The sequence below is a fragment of the Furipterus horrens genome, unplaced genomic scaffold (genome assembly GCF_987537825.1).
Source record: "Furipterus horrens unplaced genomic scaffold, mFurHor1.1.pri manual_scaffold_4, whole genome shotgun sequence".
Lineage (NCBI taxonomy): Eukaryota > Metazoa > Chordata > Mammalia > Chiroptera > Furipteridae > Furipterus > Furipterus horrens.
Window position 1 is genome coordinate 162,719,285 of NW_028327174.1, and position 24,639 is coordinate 162,743,923.

General features: G+C 33.8%; 1 protein-coding gene across 1 annotated transcript in view; it reads left to right on the forward strand.

Annotated features, from left to right (window-relative positions):
• The window catches only part of VPS13A (vacuolar protein sorting 13 homolog A), a 214,879-nt gene extending 191,329 nt beyond the window's left edge, over positions 1-23,550 (forward strand). The window contains exons 69-72 of the mRNA XM_090274189.1: positions 13,858-13,943; positions 17,358-17,481; positions 19,733-19,807; positions 22,169-23,550. Coding sequence (XP_090130315.1) covers positions 13,858-13,943; positions 17,358-17,481; positions 19,733-19,807; positions 22,169-22,219 — 336 coding nt within the window. The 3' untranslated portion in view covers positions 22,220-23,550. The remainder of the gene's footprint in view (positions 1-13,857; positions 13,944-17,357; positions 17,482-19,732; positions 19,808-22,168) is intronic.
• The last annotated feature ends 1,089 nt before the right edge of the window (positions 23,551-24,639 follow it).

A 24,639-nucleotide genomic window follows, 5' to 3' on the forward strand; every position in this document is an offset into this window, starting at 1 on the left:
ATAATAATAAACTTAATTTGAAGCAATATAAATTGTTGTTCTATTCCAAAATCATATAGTTTGGACTACTGTTATAAGGAACATTTATGATTTGTCACTGAAGTGATAATTTATAGTCTGAGAATGGGGAAAAAGTGTTCTGTCATTTACTTTTTTTTGTATTTAATATATAGTATATATAATAAAACAATGAACAAAGTTGGTTTTACAATCATTATATCTACTTAACTTATATATGCATTTGCTATATCACTATTATAAAATGCTACAAATTAATTCAGGACAGAAGAATTTTATTAGTAATAGTATAATTTTTCTTGGTAATATTGGAAAAATGTTATCTGTGTCTCTGTGAGCAAATTTTTATATCTTGTGTACTGAAGGGTTTTTTTTTTTTTTTGTAACTTCTACTTACCTATCTAGTCCTATTTCCCTAGTATATCAGATATACTATTTAAAAAAAAAAAAAAAAACTCTAAAAAGTGAATGACTATTAATAGCATTTTGTTTAATCCTTTTTGACTGCAGTGGTTTTTGATCAACAAAGGAACATTTGCCTTGACTTACGTTAAGCACTCTGTTCATAATGGACTTACACTGGACTTACATTAGATTGCAGTAAATAATTACCTTAATTGCTCAACTTTTGACTTAATTGATGCAACCCATGATTTCTGAATTACTTCTACTTTTTAAGTTTATCAAGATTTTGATTCTGTAAATCACTGTTTTTCTAGTTCTTAGAAAATGACTTTTTAAAATTCAACTTACAGAAAAGGAAGCTAAAAAGTTATCAGCTCTTTTGAAATCACTACCTGCCGAGCTTTCATTCCAATTAAATAGGAACCAAGGTTGTGTGTATTAAGAAGTATGCGAATGGCAAATAATTTAATTATTTTCATCAAAGTAATTTTCATATCTTTTTTGGAAAAAATGAATAAATGAAAACAGTATACCTTAAAATAGTCACTGCTAGTGTCAGAAACAAATTTGTCATGCACCCACTGCTCTAGCACCCTTGGCCACAGCCAAAGCCTGCTGGTTCTATTAGAAGCTACAAAGAATACAGCCCATTGTTATGCATTGTGTATGCCTGAGGAATGCCTTCCCTGGCTTTTTTCATTCCCACTTTGCTAGGTGCAAGACCTTTCTAAGAGAAAAAATGCTAAACTACTTGTTAAATGTGGTTGGTCTGTGACACTTTACTGTATGGTACAGGTTTCATAAAGACCCTTAAGAATTTATCTGAAAAAGTTCTGGATATTTTATCACTGGCTAACCATTTTAAGGAAAAGAAAATTGGAAGTAGGATTACTTTATTTAAAATGTCTTGAAGAATAAAAAGATTTAAAACAATATTCTGATAACTAGTAAACTTTGTTCTTACGGTCTTAAGGATTCATCATTCTTTATTTTAGCCCTTAGAAATGAAATATGTTCTTTGATAGTTTAATTGCCCTTTTTCCTTCTGTTTCCCTGCCACAGAGAAATAATCTTTTAAGCTTCTTTGACCACAGGTATTATCTTTAGTTTTTTTAAATTTATATATCCTTTTTCTAAGAGAAATGTTTGAGACTGAGGATAACTTCATTTTTTTATGCCAATGTGTTATTGATGGAGATTTAGGACCTGGACAAAATACTTTTACTCCCCATCAAATATATAGAAAATGATGGGTTTTTTTTTTTTTGGTTGCTGTTGTTTGTTTGTTTGTTTGTTTGTTCTACACCACATTTTTTTGGTGATGAAATAGGGCCTGGACAAAAATATAGTCAAACCTAATTTCTGGAACATCTTGGTTCTCGAACAATTTGGTTTGTGACCAAGTTGTTCATGGAAAAAATGTCTTGGTTGTCTAACAAAATTTTAGGTCTTGATTCTCTACCCGGTAACCCTTTCATGATGATACCTGTATGATCAGTCACATGCCTCTCAGGTGACAAAGGATATTCAATTCATAAATAAATCACTTTTCAAACAGTTTTCCGGACTGAATTAAGTTCAACAACCGAACTTATCCTTCTTATTCCTCATCAAATGTACAAAAAAAAAAAAAAAAAAAAAACAGCTCAACTTTGGGACTAAATGAGATGAACAGAGCTTTTGTTTATTACTGGCTCTATAAATAATTAGAACTTTAAAATGGAAGTATCCGTTTAACAAGAAAGTTGAGTGAGAAAGCTAGGTGTGGAAGAGTTTGTGATACCATTCCTTTCCACGTCCTTTAACTTTATTTATATTCCAAATTTCTATGTGATTATGTCATACATGTAGAAAAAAAGAGCTTTCTCTTTCCTAAGGATATAATCATTTGTTTTTTATTGTTTGTGTCTACTTAACACTTGAGTAACATACTGAAAACTGGCAGGAAGAAAGCTTTACTTGAAGTTGTGGATACCCATCACCAGATAAGTTTGTAAGGACCTGTAAATAAAATTAATTGGTGCTCACAGTGCATATAGCTAACAAATGTAAATCCAGAACAATATTGCCAATTTCAATATTCCTTATAGAAAAAAAAAGTTAGAATAAATTTCAGTTTGTTTCTATATTTAAAAGAATCAAGATTTTATAAATTTTACTTTTTGAAATAGTTCAAAAGCACCTATCATTGATGCAATATTGATTTTATGTCATGTTATTAAAATTTGTAGTTGGAGCCATTACAGTACTCCCTCTCTATATTGCGGTTCACGTATCTCGGCCTCACTGTATCACGGGATTTTTAAAAATATTGTATTATTTATCACGGATAAATAAAGTTACGTAGGTTTAAGAGTGTAGAATAAATGTAAGGTTCCTACCTCGTGGGGGGTCTAGAACGTAATACCCGTGATAAGTGAGGGAATGTATTGATCTGTGACTGGGACATCAGTGTTCAACATGATATATATGCTATTGTATTTACATCCAAAGGTCATACACAATAAAGAGTGATGACCGCTATATTAGCTACTATACTCGTTTGTCTGATTTAAGTCCTGTGGTGAAATTTCACATTATACTTTTTTTATATTGATGGGTGGACTAGAGACAACCATTCCAAATTGTACTTAGTACCTTTTTCTACTGCCCCTCAAGCCTCTGCTTTTTGTTTTATATGTTTACTTGCAAATTTACAATTTATTATAGTCCAAAAATGTTAAAGGTCCTGTGGGGTCTAAATAAGATATACCAACTATTCATTGAAATCAAGTAATACTTATGTGTATATAAAAAGAATGTCAATTTATTTTATTTCATTTTTCAATTACAGTTACATGCAATATTCACTTCTATTAAGTCATATACTTTACAGTGTTCCCCTCAATATTTCCAGTACCCACCTGGCACCATGCATAGTTATTATAATATTAATGACTGCAGTCCCTGTGCTGTAGTTTATCTCCCTCTGTGACAGTTTTGTAACTGCCAATTTGTACTTCTTAATCCCTTCACCTTTTACTCAGTTTCCCTATCCCTATCCCCTCTGGCAGCCATCATTCTGTTCTCTTTATGAGTCTGTTTCTATTTTGTTTGTTCATTTATTTTGTTCTTTAGATTCCACATATAAGTGGAATAACATGGCATATGCCTTTCTGTGACTTATTTCACTTAGTATAACACCCTCTAAGGTCATCCGTACTGTCATAAATGGTAAGATTTCATGCTTTTTTCACTGTACCTATGTACCACAACTTTTTTTATCCATTCATCTATTGATGGGCATTTGGGCTGCTTCCATATCTTGGCTATTGTAAATAATGCTACAGTAAACATAGGGGTGCTTATATATGTCAATATTATTTGTTATTCTATCCCTGCACCTTTGGGATACATGGAGATCAATTAAAAATATTTAGATCATTAATTTTTAATTCCAGTGAATGAATGAGCTTATGAGTACAGTGAGTCAAGCAGTACTATACAAAGCATAGAAAGTATTAAATCAAAGAAAAACAAAACACATGATTTTAAATAGGTCCGTGTCAGGGAGTAAATTAGAATAATTTATGATTATCATATATAGGAGTTTATGGTTTGTTTTGTTTTAATGTGGTAGACATTTTCATGTCCATAATTTTTTCTCAATTAGTGTGATAAGTTTATTTAGCAGTTATTTCATATCAACCTATATATATATGGCAACAGTGTACCTCCAGATACCAGTTTTTAAATAAATATTTAATAATTTTATAAAATTTATTTTTCATGTAACCTTCTTCATTGCATATACATACTCTAAGCAGTGAAATGGTAACAGACATCTACTAAATTGCATTATGCCATTCCTCTGGATCTCAGAGATGCTTACATATTTGAGCATTCAAAATGTTACAATCATTATTTGTGTTTAAAAACAGAGAATAAGCTAAATATATTCTTCTTAATTAGACATGCTTGTTTTTCTACCATAGAAATTTATCAATAACCTGTTAACTATATATGTTTACAAAGATTTTCTAAATATATTCAGTAAAACTTGAGGTTTCTATTAAATGATAAATTAAGTGACTCATATTTCCATGGATAAAGCTAAATTCCTCTTATGAATGAGTTAGCTAATATTCTCAATCTATAATTTTAGTATTTTACAGGAGACATGAATATTTTCAAAAATTAGATTATTTTCTATATTAAATATATGCTCAGAAAAAAAAAGTTATCTTTTCTCTCCACCATTGATGGTGCATTTCCTTTTTAAGTTGTTTATGTGATTATGACCCAAATATATACATGTCTTATATATTTTTATAAACAAAATTATTAATTTGTAAAGATTTTAAAGTGACCCATTTATAGATTCTTCTTCATATGGAAAGCCTGGTTTTTATTTCTGGAATGCACAAGTAGCCAGCAAAACCTTTTCTTTATTTGTATAGCTGATAGAGAAGCTTTTTCTTTTTTGATTGAACATATTTCTACCTTTTGATTCTACCTTTTAAAAAAGCTTCTACCCCTTAAAAATGTCTCTGTGTGTGTGTGTGAGAGTGTACATTCCTTGTCTTCTTCCTTTATTATATATGAGTATTGACATCTGGGTTGTCCAGTGAGGGTAGTATATTCTTATCTATTTCAGATGTTTTTAAACTTTGTTGTTTTTGAATATCTTACTTCTCTTACAAAGATACCATAATTGCCATGATGTAAGTTTTTGTAGAAGGGAGGCTGTTTTTGTTTGTTGTATATTTCTTTTCTTTCAGAAATTACAGATGTTTATAATTAGCTTCAAACACTGCCTTAATTACAATGGGATGATAACTGCCTTCCGCCGATGTGGCCTTTCCCTTTACATCTGGAGGAGAATTACAGCTGATCTGGAGAAAGGGCTTACCATAGGCAGTCAGATCACCAGAGTAGTGATGCAGCTCTTCCTGGCTTCACCTGAAATTTTGAGTAAGTGCACAAGAACTAGAAGACAAAGGCTTATTGGATTTCACTCTTCATTTTGGAACTCTTCCTCTCCAGAAGTGTACTTCTGAATGGGATGAGAAAAAGAAGAGAGCCAAATTCTATTATCCAGGCAAGTGGAAATGGAGATACCTATCCAAGTTGGATACAATTATTATACCTCATTTATTAGTTTAGTAGAAATCTCATGGACAGTCCTTGGTACATCATTTTCAAAGACCCATACTTTTGACTATTTAGTAGTAGGTCACACTAACTTAATTTTGGTTCAGTAGAGTGATTCACCCTACTTAGTATTACATTAAAATACTTTTCAGAATAAGACTTTGAAATTACATCTTTTTCTAGAGGCACTAATCCATTTAGGGGACGTTTCAGTTTTCTCTTTGTCTCAAGTGTAAAATGAAATTTTTAATTATTTCTTAAAATTCAGTAACTTGAATGAGATTAATTTGAGTCCTAATTCTTTTTCAAAAGTTTGTCATCATTGCATTACTTATATATATTAAGGAAGGATAAATACTATTAAAACAGAAAATTTAGTATGTTTAACTTTAAAAGAAATCCTGAAATGTTAAGCTCAAGTAGATTCAACTTGAGTCTTCCTTTCTTCATACTGAGGCTGTGCAAATAGAGCTAAAACTCTGCAGTGGGTATTAGTTTTGAAGATCTTTAGTCTTCATTTAGCTAATAGTGCTAAATTATAACCTGGGACTCAACCCATGTTTTAGAGCTTTGCCTTATAACTTTCCCTGGTTGCTTTGGACAGCACAGAAATTCTCAGCATAAGTTGAGTTTAGTAAAGCTAAATCTGATTTTTTATAACAGTACTACCATAATGTTGTTAGAAGACTAGTGTAAATATGAAAAGGTTTTTTATTGGTCAAATTTCCTATGAAAATTCATTTTCATACAAAATTAGATTGCAGACCTCTTTCATTCATCTAAAAACAAAACTTAATGTAATCTATGAAAGGAAGCACCTTGTATATACTTTTGTCAGTTAAGACTAGTTATAAATTCAAATGAATTGCTATTCTGTTGTAGTTACTATTGATGATGACTCAAATAAGCTGTAGTGCCAATTTTTCAGTGAAAATTAATCCTAAAGAACCTTATAAGAAGCAATGTGGAGAAATGTACATTTAGTTATTTTGTGGTACTTTGGGTCTAGGTAGTTGTTTTAGTTAGAAATTTCATGAGGTTACAGTGTTGGAATACAAGTATGGGTGACTGGGTATTTCATCTAAAGTTAACCCTTCTGGAAAAAATTGCCAGGCCATTTTGAATTTTAAAATTTCCAAAAGAGCAAATGTATAATTATATATGTATAATTGAATTTTTGCTGGATGATTTGGTAGCATAGTTTATATGAATACAAAGAAAAAAATGTGATGTCATGTATTCATTTTTTTTACAAGTATTTGTTAAACTACTATACTTTATGTATCAGATGCTCTTCTAGATTTTAATGTTATAGCCCTGAAGAGGGTAGTCAAGATTCCTGCTCATCTCATGAGATTATAATTATAATCAACCTTATTATTCTGGTGATTGGGAATAAAACACATGCCATGTTAGAGTCCAATCCTGTAATGTTGGATCTTCACAGTATCATTCCCAGTTGTTGACTAACTGCTACATGTGAGGCTCTGAAGAACTGTAGGAATGAAAAGACACATAAGAAATGCCCAGTCTTCCAAAGAGATAGTGATCCCCAGGTACTACATGAAATTGAAGCATTACAAGAAATATGATACAGCTTGTGGGATATTGATATCTGAACTCCTATTCCAATGAGTTGTAAAAATGGAATCCTAATGCATCTACTGGTATACATACAGTTCTTCTGTGCTTATCTTGACAATAAAATTGCCTCAGACGTAGCAATACCATGTTGCTCAGGGCCTGGATTCTGGAATCAAGTAAATTTGAGTTCAGTTCCAACCTTTCCTTTTATTAGCTTTATAATCTTTTTATTATGTTTATCTGACCTTGGTTTTCAGATTGTAAAAAAGATAGTTATAGTACTTAACAGTACCTTGATGTATCTTGGTGGCGTTGCTGAGATTAAAACAAGTGAAGTAATGTATATGATTATTAATACAATGTCTAATAAGAGCTTATTATATTTTTGTTATTCCAGATGAATACCAGTTGATGCTAACTCTTGGTCATCATTATATCATTCTATATTCCTCATTTGTCTCTTCACCAAGTTAAAAGCGTCATTAAGTTTTATCCTTTTTTCTTTGAAGATTAAGAGAATACTTTAGTTAAAGTAGCAGGACAATTTTCACACTAATTGGTGAGCAATAGAAACAATAAAATCTCAGTTATTTGGACTGCTCTGAATTATATAGTGTTTTATAAAAAATGTTGTTTCCAAGTATATTTAGTATCATGGGTCATAAATGTTACACATAGAGGTTCTGCTGGAAATGCATTAGAGAGAGTCTTCTAAACTATCCATTTACATCATTATTTCTAATCAACTTCTCTGGCTCTTTTTCTAGAATGTATTAGGTAGGTTAATTACTGGTGTGTTGTTCAATGCAAATATTATGTCATGAACATAATTGTTTCCTTTCTCTAGACTGTTGTAGTTGAACCAGTTGATGACAGTTCACCCTTATTAAGGAATAGTTTATTTGATTTTATGTCACAGGGTTATGCTGAACTTTCCTGCCCTGTCTAAACAGTCAACATAGTTTATAGTTTGGCTGACAAATGAAATATCATATTAGCATGGGAAGAGACAAAGGTATGGGGGATTAATTAAGGGCTAATTCCTCTTCAGATTTGATGACAGTCAATAAAATTTGTTTGTTTTTTAACCAATTTGCCCCACAAAATAAGCTAAATGTCACTTTTTTGCTGTTTATATTTATTCTATTATATATATGAAATCATTGAACTTTGAGGTAAGATAATGAATTTCTCCCATAGCTGATCATGAATCTTCATTGAATGCCTATTTTTCCTGACTGTGGCCCTCAAAGTCTTTCATATTTGGAGTGAATTAGTAAACCATTTTTTTATCCATAACCTTTAATTACATAACTCTAAAGAAGTTATACTTACTGATTATATTTTTCTCTCAAGATAAGATTGTTTTGAACAAGTTGTCTACTTCTTAAATAATTAAGAAATGGAAGCATTTACTACTTTTACTTACAATTACCTGCCTGAATTTTGTTGGTTTTTCTTGCTTGATACCATTCTTTCTTTATCTTTTATCTAGATGAATTTTATTTTCCTTTTATCCCCAGCAATCTTTAAAAAAATTAGTTATTAAATTTTTTTTAGCCAAACTATGTGTTTTTATCCTTTATACTAGTATCTTAAATATATTTCTGACTAATATCAGCACTTTAAAATGAGCCCTTCATATCTGCTGGTTCCACCAACCACATATTGAATTGAATTTGAGGGTGTTGAACCCACAGATATGGAGGGCCAACAAAGGGACTTGAGTGTTGCCAGATTTTGGTATTGGGGTCAGGGCAAGGGGTGTATGTCCTGGAACTAATTCCCTGTGGATACTGAGGAACAACTGGATATTATTTGGGAATTGAAGCATTTTGTGGTAGTGATTTGTTCCTAATATCTATCTACATTTTATTTTGTTTTTTTCCAGAACTATTTTTATTATAGAATTCTGCTACTTTCATAGCATTTGTATGATTCGAAGGTTAGCAATGTTTTCTGCATAGTATTTCTAGCTTGTGTTCTCTTTCTAAAGCATTGGGACCTACCTCACAGGAAATTATGGGTTTTAGTAGAGGGTCACCCTGACACCACTGTCTTTCAAGTTCCTGCTTTCTCTGTGTTTCTGAGTTTGTGATAAATTTGGTTTGGGCTTATTGATATCTAGTAATTAAGGTTTACATACTCACCTTTCCTAATGCAAAGGGGATCCTTTTACCAAAAACCATACATTTTGTTATTTATAAATTCTGACAGTTATATGTAATAAATACAGTTACCTTTGTGTTTATTTCTTTAAGGAACCTTTTTTTAAATGATAGGTAATTCGTATATACTTTATATGAGTAAGGAAAAAATTGTTTTCCCTTTAACATTATAGCATGTTAAATCAGACTAACATATCTAAAGTACTGGATGGTACTTGATACTTCAGCCAAATCATTTGATAGTGCAGCCAAATCTTGGTCCTCATACAAAGGCTCTACATAGTGATTTCTAGCCCCTGATTTTGCTAGTTCATTTATTTTAAAGGGTATCACAAATTATTTTAGCAGAAACATCCATACATAACATGTTTGGGATGGAGAAAGGTAGCATGTTAACACAAATTGTTTGGACCCTAACACAAATTGTTTGGACCCTATTAATCTAAAACAAGCACAACCAGCTTGAGCTGCTTTAGCAGCTCTCCTCAGCACCTTCCAGCTTCCAGGAGTATTGAAGCTATTTCTGAGGTAGTATGGGAAATATATGACTAACACTGTAAGAGCGGACACCATGGTATAGTGCAAGCACAGGAATTAGAAATAAAGAAATCACTCTTCTGAGGCCACTTTTGCAACTGACGATATGACCCCAAGCAAGTCACTTAACTGCAGTCTAACGGAACTACACGAGGTGGTTGTGAAAATTACATAAGACATTCACCGGATCCTCAATTTCTTCATGTTTCTTCTGGTCTAAAATCCTGGTTTTTTTCCCCTAAAATAATATGTGATGACATTCCAAAAAGTATACAGCTTCATATTTAGGGAATATATAAAGTCAAATAATTGGGCAGGAAATCATTACCAAAGCATATTTGCAGACTCTGCAGCATGATGGAAACTGATAGCTGGTATATCACATTCTCTCCCATGCTTCTGTGGGTTTTATTTCCAAAGTTTTTGCTTCTGCTTATGGTGCTGTAATTATTCTGTATTCACATGTTTATAATGAGACTGACCAGAAACATTTTGCTGTATATGGAGTTATCTTTGACATTAATTCAAATACATCCATTCTAATAACAAAGAATGCAGTTAATCAGTAGACTGTTTGGGTCATTCGTCCTTCAGGTGTTGTAGCTAAGGTTTTTGATAAACTTCAGAAAACATTGCATGAGTGACATTTTTGGATTTTTTAGCTTTTATTTATACCAGATGTTGTCGTTACTATTGAAATTGGTTTAATTGCATGTATGCACAGGTTAGATTTGATTTAAGTTAGGGCTGAAAAGTGGAAAGTGATGAGAGGCAGGCTCAACTGCAATGTCCAAACTTCACACAATATTTAGATAGAGGCTAGGTACTGAGGTTAGGGGTGAACCATAGCTTTTAAGTTATTTAAAGGTTTTAATCTGTTAAAGGGGTATATAGACTCCTGACTCCTAGTACTAGTGATATTCATGAGATCAACATTTGTGTTCTTCGTTTTAAAACTTGGCCATTAAATCAAAAGAAAGTAAATACTTTTAAACTAATTTATTTTCAGATAACTATAAAACTGAAACAAAGGAATGTCCAGTTAAAAATAAAGCTTCACTTCCACACCCACTATTACCCTTCCCAAGCCCAGAGATAAGTGCAATGAGTAGATTGGTACCAACCCTTCCAAAAATTTTCTGTGCATATATAAATAAGTACACATATATCTGTTTCTGCTTTCCCCCCAACACATTCTCAGTAATTTTACGTAATATATGTTGCACATTTTTCTATATCTCTACAGATATCTTCCTTTTTATTTTTCCGGACCTATTATATGTCTATACTGTAATCATTTTAAAAAGTCCCCTATTAAAAAAAATAAAAATAAAAAATCCCCGATTAATGGACATTTAGATTTTTCACTTTTAACACACTATTACCATGGAGATTTATTTATGTATACCTTGGGATATTTTTGCATAAGATAAATCCTAGCAGTGGAATTGCAGACTCAACAGTTATATTTAATTGATTTGCATTTTCTTGATTTTGAATTAAATTGAACATTTTCTCATATGTTTATTGGTCAGATTTCGTGTTTTGTTGAACTACCTGTTCATAAACTTCACACGTTTTCTTATTAGTTTACTCATTTTTTTATATTGGTTTATTTATATCCCTAAATTATCTGTATATGAAATTAACTCTATATCTCTGTATTGACAAATGTTTTCCAAACTTATTCTTTGTTTTGTGTGTGTGTGTGTAATTTCTCTTTTTGCTTGTTGTTTTACCATTTAATAGTGTTTTATTTTCATGCACTTTGGAAATTTTTTACATTAAACTTTACGAACTTTGTATTTTATATTTAAGCCTTTTTCACTTTAAGATTATTAAAATGTTATTTTTTAGTACTTCTATAGTGTTGTTTTACATACTTAAATAAGTGATTAATGTGGAATTAATTTGGTACATAGAGAGAAGTAGCGATCAACCTTAGCTACCTACTTGCCTGAAACACCATTTATTTGCTAATACATGCTTTTGTCCATGAACTTGAATTGCTGTTTTGATTTCATAAATCCCTATATTTGTATACATAGAATTTTATAAAGTCCTGTGTGCATTTTGGTCAGTTTCTGGAATCTATATTCTTTCTATGATATGTCTGTATATAACTTCTACCAGGACCAAACTGTTTCACTACTGCAACTTACAAATTGTATTAATGTCTGCTAAGGTACTTATTCTCCTTTCATAACTTACTGGATATTATAAATTTTTTCCTAGGTAAATATTAGTATAATTTTTTAGAGTCATTCTCCCCCTACCCAAAACAAACTAACATCATCTTGGAATCACATTGAGAGAGAGAGAGAGAGAGAGTGTGTGTGTGTATGTGTGTGTGTGTGTGTGTGTGTGTGTGTGTGTTTGTTTGTTTGTGAGCAAGAGAATGAAAATGAGGTGATAACATCTTTATTATGAATTTTTTAATCCAAGAATAAGACATGGATTTCCATTTTCAAATTTTCTTATTACCCTCAGTAAAGTGTTACAGCTTTTATCACATAAATTCTCCATGTTATTTCTTAAACTTCGTGTAAATTTATTTTTTATTACACTTATAAAACAGGATTTTTTCTTTCATTTTTCAAGTTGATTATTGTGTTTATTAAGTAAGGTTACTGGGTAGTGTGTACCTTTGTTTTCTAGATATATCTTATCTGCAAATAATTTCTACTCTTTTTCTCCAATATTTGCTGCTTCTTTCTCATAATAATTTATATTTTCTCAGAACATGACCCATTTCACCTAGTTTTTCAAATTTATTTACATAATTTGTGACCTAATAATTCTTAGTTTCTTCTGAATCTGTGGTTACATCCCTTTTACATTTGTAGTTCAAGAAATTTGTATTTATTTGCCCTACCTACTACAGAAAATAGTAAAGATACACTTTGCTCAATATTATAATCTTTGAGGTTATAAAATTCTTCCATGCAATTAATTTGTATGCCTCATTCTGCTTTCATAGTTGGGTTTTCTTGCTGTTGTTGTTGTAACTTCTGTCTCCAACAGAAATGAAAACTATTCTATTAGGCTTCTTTACCAAGATTATTAAGTAGTCACGTGTTACCTTTCTTCTAAGCTAAATAATTTTAATTTTTTAAAATACAGCCTTATGGGACATAATTTTCTAAAATCTTTATATCCTTTTTTGGGATTTCGTCAAAAGATCTAACATTTAAGCTGAATTCTTAACATATCTCTTCTTGAGGGATCTTAGTCACAATTACATCACTTGTCTTTAAAGAATGGTTGTCTAGCCTTCTATATATTTTAAATAGCCAAAGTAATTTCATCCTCAGAACAAATAGTAGTATTCAGAACAGAATTCAAAATGAACAAGTCTCTTCTGTTCACATAGTTACCTTTACATATTCTGGGACAAAGAATGGTTGCCAGTGTCATGGGTAGAAGGTGCTTCATCAGTCTTGAGAATAAAGTTAAAGACCACTGCATAGTTTAATTAGGACCGGGGGCCTGAAGTTCCCTGTTTGCCCAGAAACCCTCTGCTCCTTAGTTCTGAATGCGTTGTGAGATTGACAAAGAAAAGGCAGATAGGGAAATTCCAGGGAAGAGGCAGGGTGGAAGCTGATAGTTAACTTATGTGATACATATGTTTAAGCATGTATGTTTACATATGTTCTTGTACAGATGTGATTAAATACTAATATATTTTCCAAGGTAAGATGATTGTGATAGTTTAATAATAAACTTACTAGCTTGATTTAAACTTTATAGGATATTAGCAGTATTTTCTAAAATTTTAGCATTAAAGATTGGTATAGCTGTGCTTGAGTAATCTTGAATAAAGCAGTGCAGATAGGTTCTTTTAAAAAGGAAGCAGCAATTATTTTGTGAATATTCAATTTTCTGATGATATATTTATTATATAAATGTTAATGACTTGCCCCAGCAAGAAATGGTTTTAGAAAATCACAAGGGATTACTTACATTACAGTTGGAATAATTATTGATTTTCTCTCTCTCACATTTTTTTTAGGTCATAGAAAATGGAAGATTTGCAAAATACAAATATTTTACCCATGTCATGATCAATAAAACAGATATGTTAATGATAACCAAAAGGTAACTAACTTTCTCTAATGTAATTTAATAAAAGATTAACTCAACAGCCACTCATGAAGTGAGCAGTTGTTACTCACCTTTTGTTCCAGATACACTGACTCCTGCTAACTCTGGTCCTCTTGCTCTATACACCTCCTACCTAAAACCTTACATAAATTCATGTTTAGCTTTGTGCTCTAATACAGATAAATACATAGCCATGCACAGACATAATTATAAATGAAATAATTTTGAATTCATTTCAACCAGTTCAGACTGATACAGAAATTTCAATAAAACTGTTCTCTCAAGGGTAGGCAGTACTGTTCCATCTTCCCCTCTGAAAAAGTACGCAACTTCAAGTTAGTCCAGAAGTCAATAGTCTTCTGGTGCTGTCTCTTCATTAGAACACATATTGATGCACTCACATAAGTAGGTGTGTTAGCAGCGAAGTCGGCTCTCAGTTCTTGAGTTTGGCAAAGAAAGAATTTAGAATCAAGCACTCCTGTTCACGAGAAAGTTTACTTAGTATCCAAAATTAAAGTATACTCAAAGAGAAGCTTCAAGCGGGCTGCTTAGAAAGCTGCCTTGGTCTTTTAGAGAGAAAGTTACAGGAGCGCGAGAAGTGAGCCAGCTGGGTTGCATGGACCCAGAAAACAAATTACAGATGCAAAAGAAGGGCCCTTACAGATTAGGAGAAGGAAAGCAAAGATACCTGCCTGAAGAAGGAAGGTATGGGCATGCTCTAGAGAGAAGGTGTGGTAGGGAGGTCTCAAGGGAGGATCTCAACAGAATATTCATCAGCTTCCCAGTTGGATTCTGTAATATGCTCATTCATCTATAATGAGGATTTAGGGTCAGGTTTGTGGTCAGTGCTAGGGTAGGGGGTTATTGGTCATTGCATCTGGTCCAAACGTCAACCCAAGCATTGCTGCTTTTCTGGGCCTGGGGCTGAAATACAACTGAGGCCTAGATATTATCTCTAGTTTGACCAAAACTGTCTCTGTGGTCAATAGACCTAAGGCTTTCTTCCTAAGGTTATTTCATACTGACCAGAACCTCACTGGCCTGAGGGTTTAATGCTTAAGGAAGTGATCATGCAAGGGAGAAGGAGGCAGGTAAGGCAGGGTGCTGAACAAGGCCAGTTTGAGTCAGCTATCTGTCTCAGGTTCGCCATTCCGCTTGCCAAGGAATTTTCCTGGCTTACCACCCTGCCTCAGGTGTAACGTTGGAGACAGTTCAATTCTTATGCGAATGATCCCAGCTACTGCCAAATTCTCAAATAGACCTGTAGACAGTTGAAGGATACATGCAAAAATACAGTGGCATAGCCTCAGAAGGGCAAGTTTTTGCAGCAGTCATTGTATTTTACCGAGGAAAAGAATGAGCAAGTGCAGTATTAATATGGCGATTTTGGGGTGGCAGAGAGTGAAAATGTGGCTGAGGGGGAGAGATTATGGATAAATAGGAGTCGTCAATAAACCTATGTGGTTTTGTTCATTATCAAAAAGGTGAAGTTATATAAGAATTTTGTTCACGTTGACTATTGAGCTTATTTTTAATTCCTTAGTCTAAAATTTACAGCATTAACTTGATTTTCTCACACAGTATTAAAAGTACACATGTAAAAGTCAGTCTTTGTTCAATCCCAGATACCAGTTCCTCTTTTCCCCATCTGAGAAACAACTAGTTTTATTAGTTCCCTTTGAATCCTTCCTGAAATATTCTTTGCCTATGCAAGCATACATGCATCTGTATTTTAATGTAAATGGGCTCAATTATATATACAATTCTGTACTTTAAGTTTTTACTTTAGATCTATGTTGTAAAGATTATTTGTCATCATTTGGAGATCTGTCTTAATTTGTAAAAGACTGCCTCGTATTATTCATTGAATAGTACGTACTATAATTTACATCAAAAATTATTTCTAAACTTTTGTAGTTTCAGACAGTGCTTCAGCAGTTACTTTCTTCATAGCAATTTTCAATCATGCATTTATTAACCCTTTTTCTCATTGGCTAAAGGAAAAGTTATTCACCAGAGTTAAACAAAAGTCAGCTTATTAGTTTACAAATCTTGTAACATTCTTATGACAGAATTCTTTAAATGAGGTCACATAAACCTTGACAGAGTAAGGAAGTTACTTAATTTTAATTAATTGAAGGGTAATATTTATTCTCAGACTTCCTTTCTTTCCAAGTTTCAGACTTGAGGATGAAAGGGCCTTTGAATGAGGAGAGGGAGTACTAGGCACCTGCTGCAGGATTAGCCTACCTTTGATTAGTCACATGCTTGAGGATGTACTAGAGGACCGGTAGGTTTGTTCCACAGCCCCTATGATCCAGGATTGGTGAAAGAGGGTACCAGAGACCAAGATTGAGGTGAGAAATATAAATTCTGATTAGTTTTCTCTTCAATTCTAGTCAGGAGTCTGCTTTTTCAACTCAGTTCCTTAACTTAATGTATATGTTACTTAAAGAAACCTCTGGTTACACTTACAATTGATGTCTTTCTTGGGGAAGAAAGGCCTTTGAGGAAGGATTAAATAGAATAACTATAAACAGAATAACATTTTCATTGCTTTATTTTTTTTCCTCAAAATGGGGAGAGGGACCAGAATTAATTTTAAAAGCCTCTTTCTGATGTAGGTTGGTAAACATATTACATGGAGTCTTAGTAATAAAAGCATTTATTCTAAAGTATTAATTACATGAAAGTTCCCAAAAATATTGGTTGATAATTGGTTCTGCAAATTTTTTAAAAGATTTCATTTATTTATTTATTAATTTATTTTTAGAGAGAAGGGAATGGAGGGAGAAAAGGAGGGAAACATCACTGTGTGGTTGCCTCTCGCGTGCCCCCAACTGGGGACCTGGCCCACAACCCAGGCATGTGCCCTGACTGGGAATTGAATCAGTGACTCTTTGGTTCACAGGCCGGTGCTCAGTCCACAGAGCTGTACCACCCAGGGCTGCAAATTATTTCCTATTTCTTACAAGTACCTTATATATTTGACTTTTTAACTATATTTTTTCTAATATTGTATGTTGTGCTATAAATTCCCCACTAACGTTACTTAAGCTGCATCCCACAAACTTGGTTATGATGTATTTTCATTCTCATTCAGTTCAAAATAGTTTCTAATTTCTTCTGAGATTCTTTGACCCATGGATTATCTACAAGTATGAAAATTTTCAAGCATTTAGAAATATTCTTGTTTTTCTGTTACTGGTTTCTAGTTTAATTTCACTGTGATCTCAGAATAGACTTTGTAAGATTTTAGTTCTTTTAAATTCATTAAGGTTTTTTTTTTTAATGACCCATAATAGTCTTGGCAAATGTTCTGTGTACACTTGCAAAGAATGTGTATCCAGATATTATTATATTCCTGGGTGTAAGTGCTTTGGTGTTTAAAGTAGATTTTTTCTGCAGTGGTGTGTTATTTGTAACAAAAGGAACATTTGGACAGCTCACATGTGAGTGGCAGTACAGTTTTGATGAGTTTACCAAAGAGCCATTCATCATTCATGGGAGAAGATTGCGCATTGAAGCAAAGGTATGTTGAATAGACTTTTTAAAATTTGGAACTGAAAATAACACATTGAAATGGTCTTCTTTACTTTTGCAAGTTCCCACTTTTATAGATGTCGCTTTATCTTCATATGGCTTTTCTTTACACTTGCTATCTCAGGTTTAAAGAAAAAGCTAGGACAAGAAACAATATGCTACTTTTTGTGCTATTACATTGACTACCACATTCCCGAGTTCTTATTTTATGTTCAATAAGAGAACCTTACCTTTTCATTGTTGTCCAAGGCAGTAAAATGATAAAATAGTTTGTATATCTCAAAATCTCTAGCAGTACCCTACAGAATGGTTTTCCTTGAAAATCTCACAAAAAGACGCTTGAAAATGATAGCTGATAGTTGATAGTTCTTTCTCTTTTCCCAATTTAGTTATAATTTTGAAGGTAGAGACCATTTTGCTTTCTGTTTTGATTACCAGCAGCTAGCACACTGCCTGGTACTTGAGTGTTGATATAAAATACACTGAACTTCTAGTCATTTGGTAAATCAATAAACTCAATATCCATTGTAAGCTGTAAGGATCACACTAAGTATTATAGAATGCAGTGTATAAGTGTAGTAATATAGTATGTATATGTGATAAAAGATAATGTTATTTGGCCTCAAGGTATTTGACTATATTTGGCACTGGCTGTATTAGCAAATATAGTGACTCAACCCAAGTAAGTTTTTTGTTATTTTTGTTATGTTTTGATTTTCAGGGATTTAATTGACTCATGTAACTGAAAAGTCTTATGTCTATATCTTGTAATTTAGATATGCTCACGTGATGTTATTAGCAATTATCCTCCCCCATTTCCTGTCCTTCTCCATTCTCCCCTTCTTTGCCACCCCCATCTCTAGGCTCTCCTTCCCTCAGTGTTGGCTTCATTCTCAGGCCGGCTATCCTTTGGTGATAGGAGGACCGGCAGAAGTTTCAGGCTCATATCCTAGTAGCTCAGCCGAATGAAAGCTTCTCACTGGGTTACCTCTGGTCACTTGCTTTTTCCTCAATCAATCCCTTTGGTTAGGGAGGGTCCTGGGATCACCATGGTGCTACCAGGTGTTGGAGTGAGAGAAGGTGAGAAGTAAGGGGACATTGGACACAAGCAGGCAGAAACAACAGGTACCTCTTTGGTACCCTCTAGAACAAAACTGCCCTAGGCCTATGTTTAACCAGTGAAGACCATTTCTCCAATCTCACCACTCATTCCAAAGACATGGGAGAGTAGACTGGGTATTAGCTCCTGGGGATGTTAGATCAACTTTTCCCATTGAGAATTTCTCTAATTCACTCAGAAAATGAAAGGCCCTGTGGCCAACCTATGAAATAATGCATAATGGCTAGTAGCTTCTCGTCTAACCTATACTGCTCTCTTGTTTGTTTGTTTTTCTATCTCCAAGGATAACCTTTTTATCTCCTTGATTTCTTCCCCTTCTAGTTATTATCAAGATATTATATTAGCAGTCATCCTTTCTTTTTAATAAAAGAATCTGACTTCTTCTGGAGTCTATATTTGCATGGATATTGGAATGACTTATAGGAATTGTTAGACTAGTAAAAGACTCCACATTGCTTCTTCCATGACCCTACCCATAGTTAATAGCGGTAAATGCCACCCTCTTCCTCAATAATCCATTCTTTCTATTTGTCCCTCTAATGTTTAATATCCACCATTAGACAGTTCTTGCCACAAACACTGAAGACTGTAGGAGTGCAAAAAGTGAAAAAAAAATTATATAAGATCTAGGAACCACCCTGATTTCTTTGATCCTTAAGCTACATTCTATTGAATGATCCATTTAAAAGTCAGAATTTACATGTATATATACGAACATGCACACTTCCATAAACACATGTGCATATATAGATGTATGTACACACATATGTATATATTATTTTTGAGCTGAAATCATCATCATTCCATGGCCAGATATCAAGAACTATATGAGAAGGTTTTTTTTCTCCTTCCCATCTTCTGTATAAACCCTTTATGACTTTAGCAATAAAATCTCACCTAAAGCTTTATAACTTACGTTTAGTGATAATGGATGTGTTAGCATTTAGTCTTTTGTGTGTGTTTGATTGTTCTTGGTCTCCCATTCATGGCTTTTTTTAAGGTGTATGATTTGTGTAAAATGGATGGTTTAAGCACTGACTTCTGAAACTGTGTGTCATTTCTTTATCATATTTCTACAACTGGTCTTGCATTTTAATGAAGTTACCTGTTCCGTTTATAGGAACGGGTGAAGTCTGTTTTCCATGCCAAAGAATTTGGAAAAATAATTAACTTCAAGACCCCAGAGGATGCTAAGGTAAATACAGATTTTTACATAAACAGACAGCATCTTCACTTTTCAAAGTCATGAAAGTTGGACTGTTTTTTAAAGCAGATAAGTTTTGTTTGTTTTTAATTATGTTTTTGTGTTTTAACAATTTTAATATATGTAACTAGATAATATTTCCCCAAAACTACTTTTCATTAGATTGAATATAACACACCTACTTGTTTTTCATGCCAAGTGGCTCCATATTATTTTAAATCCTAACTCTAATACTTTGTGAAAAAGTCAAACAAAAGAAATTATTTCATTCTAATGCTAACCTACCAGCTCTGGCAGTGGCAGTTTAGCCCCACATTGTAGATTTCTCTACTGTATAGCTATGGTGATTTTTAAATTTGGGCGGGAAAAAAGTGGGAGAGCTGTAATAGAAAAACAAAAGTTTTTAGTGGGAAAAAAATAATTAAAGCAAATATATAAATAAGTAAATAATTTTTAAAATCTTTTAAAGGTTTATTTTTTAGAGCGAGGGGAAGGGAGGGAGAAAGAGAAGGAGGGAAACATTGATGCATGAGAAAAACATTGATTGGTTGCCTCTCAGTGTGCCCCAACTGGGGACTAGGCCCGCAACCCAGGCACATGCCCTGACCAGGAATTGAGCTGGTGACCCTTCACCTTGCGGGAAAATGCCCAACCAACTGATCCATGCCAGTCAGGGCTATGGTGATTTTTTTTTTTTTTAATTGCTATATGCCCTAGCTGGTGTGGCTCAGTGGACTGAGTGTTGACTTGCAAACCAAAAGGTCACCGGTTCAATTCCCAGTCAGAGCACATGCCTAAGGTTGCAGGCCAGGCCCTGGGTTGGGGCATGTGGGAGGCATCTGGATCAATGTTTCTCTCCCTCTCTTTCTCCCTCCCTTCCCCTCTCTCTAAATAAGTAAAATCTTTTTTTAAAAATTGCTATTACCTGGCATGTAACAAATGAGCCAGGCCTATAGTCAGAAAATCTGGGTTTCAATATTTGTTCTGTTCCTTCTTGATTGTAGGACCTCGGGGGAGTCATTTAACTTTAGTTTCCTTAGAATATGAATGATATGAACTGAAAAGCACTTGCAGACTTTAGGGGTTATGGCAATTACAAGGATATGCATTGTCAGGAAAAGGAAGACTACAAACTGCTTGTCTTCTCATTAATCACAACTAAGATCCTGTTCCTGATACTGAATTGTACTATGTCATGAAGTGTGTAATATTTATTGACTCCGTCATACTGTGTTGTGCTGGCTGGGCATGACTACTTACGTTTACTTGTCACATCTGGACCCTAAACCAGGAACGCTGGACCATTTAGCATGTTCCATGTGATTTTCGTATCCAGACATTATGATATAAGACAACACTGGCATACCAAGAGCAGAGAACTGAAAGGAGGAAGAGTGTGACGAGAACCTCAATATGCTTGTTGCCCTGAACAAGGAAACAGACTAGAGCATAACAATAGCATGACTTTCAGGCTATCTTCTTTCATGTTGCTGAAGGACATTACCGCCTGTTGCGGTTTCTCTGTAATCAGTTTTCCATTTAAGCTCTGTCACCATGTTATTTTATCCCAGAAGGATTGTTTTTAATCTCCTGCTCTGTCAGAAACATTCAGAAAGGCCGCTGAGCTCTGTTCTCTTTCTCTCCTTATCCTACCTAGAGCCGTTCCCACTAGGTTCTCCTTAGTTAAAGAAGCATGGATCTCTCTGCCAAAGTGTATCATCCTGGGAAAATCCCAGGATCACCTCCAAGGCTCTTGTCTGTCATACTGGCCCAATGATAATAGATGTTACTGATAGAAATGTTTGCATTACATTTGCATTTTATGTTTGTGTTTTCAAATCTTTTCAAAATAGAAAATACAATGAGAACAACTAAAATGCTCAAGAATGTTGCTGTGCTACTACTACCCACTGTAGAATATGTAATTATTCCTACTCAATGAGTAGAATCCTATATATGGAGTCATGAAACTTTGTGATACAGAATTGGTATAGGTCGGAAAGAATTTTGTGTAGATAATTTCATACTATGCTCAAGTTATTCAGTCCAGTTGCCAAATTACCCCATCTCTCATTTTACTTTTCTTATTCTGAAGGTGAACATTCAAGTCCAATGACCTTGGAAAGATGTTATTCTTACTGTTAAATAAAACTCAGTGGCATTGACCCTGAGCCATGTGAGCCATTTTAATGAGTAAATGATCTCTTATGCGGGATAAATTTAATTAGTGGCTATGAGTATACACCTTACTAAACTGGAAAGTCAACTTAGATTCCTGTTCTTTACATATTGAGTTTCATTGCAAGTTCATTGAATAAGCAACTATCGGTTTGGTTTATTTCCTCATAACAGTGGATCCTCTCCAAGCTAGAAGAAGCGAGAGAACCTTCCCCAAGCCTGTAATGGAGAACACTGCCTGAAGACACACAGTAATTATTACGGTGGCCACTTTGTACCTTCCGAAACCTGTTTGGGAAGAACAGTACAGACGTAATTTCAAACACATAAAAAAATATGTGTGTGTTGGTTAGAATCAAGAAAACAGCTATGTAATTAAAATATCTCAACTTTTTGGGACACCATCCGGTTTTCTAACTTGAATCATGCATCAGGTTAAAATTCTAACTACTTCATAAAAGAAACATTTCTTTTGTAAATCTTAAATATTTACTCCAGATGATTCTCTGCAGTGGTGGAGAAATTGCCCATATTTAGCCTTCACCTGGAGCTAAGTTGAATGTTCCTAGTTTACACTTTAAACTTTCTCATGCTTACTTCAAACTCCCTGAATAAGTGATAGGAGTGATCACATCAATGAGCAAATCTGTGGTATCAAGAGAACTTTGGTGGTGGTTGCTGTAGAAACATGGAGTTCTTTTTACAGATAAATATTTTGATATTATTTTCCTTATTTTTATAAAGAATAGGTTTGGACTATAGTTCAGATATACAGCATGAAAATGAAAAAATCTTTTTATATATAATGCAAATTAAATAATACCCTTTCAAGCCTCCTCTAAAGAAAGGCTTGAAGAATGAGTGTCAGACCACACAAGAGAAAGCCCTTCTCAGAACTCTGAAGCCTTAGAAATACACCCTCAAGCCATCTCCATGGGACCTACTTGGTTTAGCCAGGTCATGTTTTTAATGGAATGCTGAAATTTGAAGGAATATTCCTGAAGCCTTAACAATACCAACTTTCCACTCACTGGTGATATGAAATAAACGTACTGGTAATTCTCACCACCTTAAATAAGAGTTATGCTTCAGAACAGATAGCCCCTCCCCCAATAAATGTATGTACCCTACAGTCTAACCCAGTAACCTGTCCTGTTGGTAACAGGGAGTTTCTGGTTTGCTTTCTCTACAGTTATTCAAATGAGAATCATTTTTTTAAATGCATAGTTCATCAGAACAAAAATCAAGGCGGCACATTAGTTAAAATAAGGTCATGGGTTCTTTTCCTTGGTGTTTGTTCAAAAACCTTAATATTAATGGACTTTCTCAAGTGAAAGATGAATATATGATTATGAACCACGAAGAGAATGATGCAGTGTCTTATTTAGTTATTAAATGATACAGAGTATTTGATGCATGTTGTATGTGCCATGAAATTATTACAAACTGTTTTTGGAATTGGAGACTGTACAGTAAATGATTGTGAAATGCTCCCCAGGTTCCTCAAACCCTTGCTTTGTTGTAAAAGCTAAAATAAACAGCATGCCAGACTGTAATTATATTTCTTCCTCACCAAATCCTGCTACTCAATACTATTGACTTTCCTTTTATTATAAAAACACTTTGTTATTAGTAGTTTCTCCCAGAATGTTACTTTCTTTGTTGAACATAAATTGAATCAAAAGATGACAAATTTCAAATTACATGATACTGTGTGTTCCCTTGATCACCTTTGTCTAAAGTCACATATACATTTTCTCTGTTGCTGAGCTCTTCCAGTTTTGCATACACCAGAATTAAACCTAAGAGTAGAGGTAGTCAGAAAACTCAGCAGATTGTCCTTGTTGGAATTATTGCTTTACTGGAGTTCCATTCAGTGCCATTAGCCGAGTACCTCATTACCTACTCCTGGTTCATGGTTTTAGTCTCAGGAAAATGTTCAGGCCCATAACTCCTTGGGTGTCCCATGGTAAAGGGGAAGAGCCTAAAAGAGTAGCAGAGAAATTCTTCTAGCATCCTCTGGAGGCTAGCAGGGATGGGTCTAGTAGCTCTTAACTCAGGCAGAGCCAGTATGCCTGTCTTTCCTGCTCTCTTACCAATAAGAACCTGGAAATGTCTTTTCTTACTTTTTCTCTACCAGTCATCTACCTGTCAACACCTCCTGTCTCTTCTTCTGCTTCTGAAGTAGAATGCCCACAATGTCAAGAGCAGTAGTTTTTCAGTTATTTTTAGATTTTATCTTAACAGTGTCAGTAGATCAGATGTGCCTGTCTTTTTAGTATTTTTAAAATTTTACAAGTATGTATGTGAGTCTATATTCTCTTTTCTTGAATATTACAGAGTCCATAATCTTATTGCAATGAAAACAGTCTGCCCCAAATTCTATTTTACTACATTTAATGGCTTTCTGTTTGAGAACTCGAAGCTTGTTGTTTGGTAGTTGCTATGGAATGAGGTTCTGAGCATTGTGTCAGTTCCTTGTATTATTTGTTAGCTATCACCCCAGGACCTTAATTCTAGCACAGCATATATTCTGATTTGTGATTATTGTGTGAAACCCAAGGCAGAGTGTCTGTTCCCCCTGCCAACTCTCTTCCAGAAAACTATGATCAATAGAAGTAGCAACTTTGATTTCTGGTACAAAA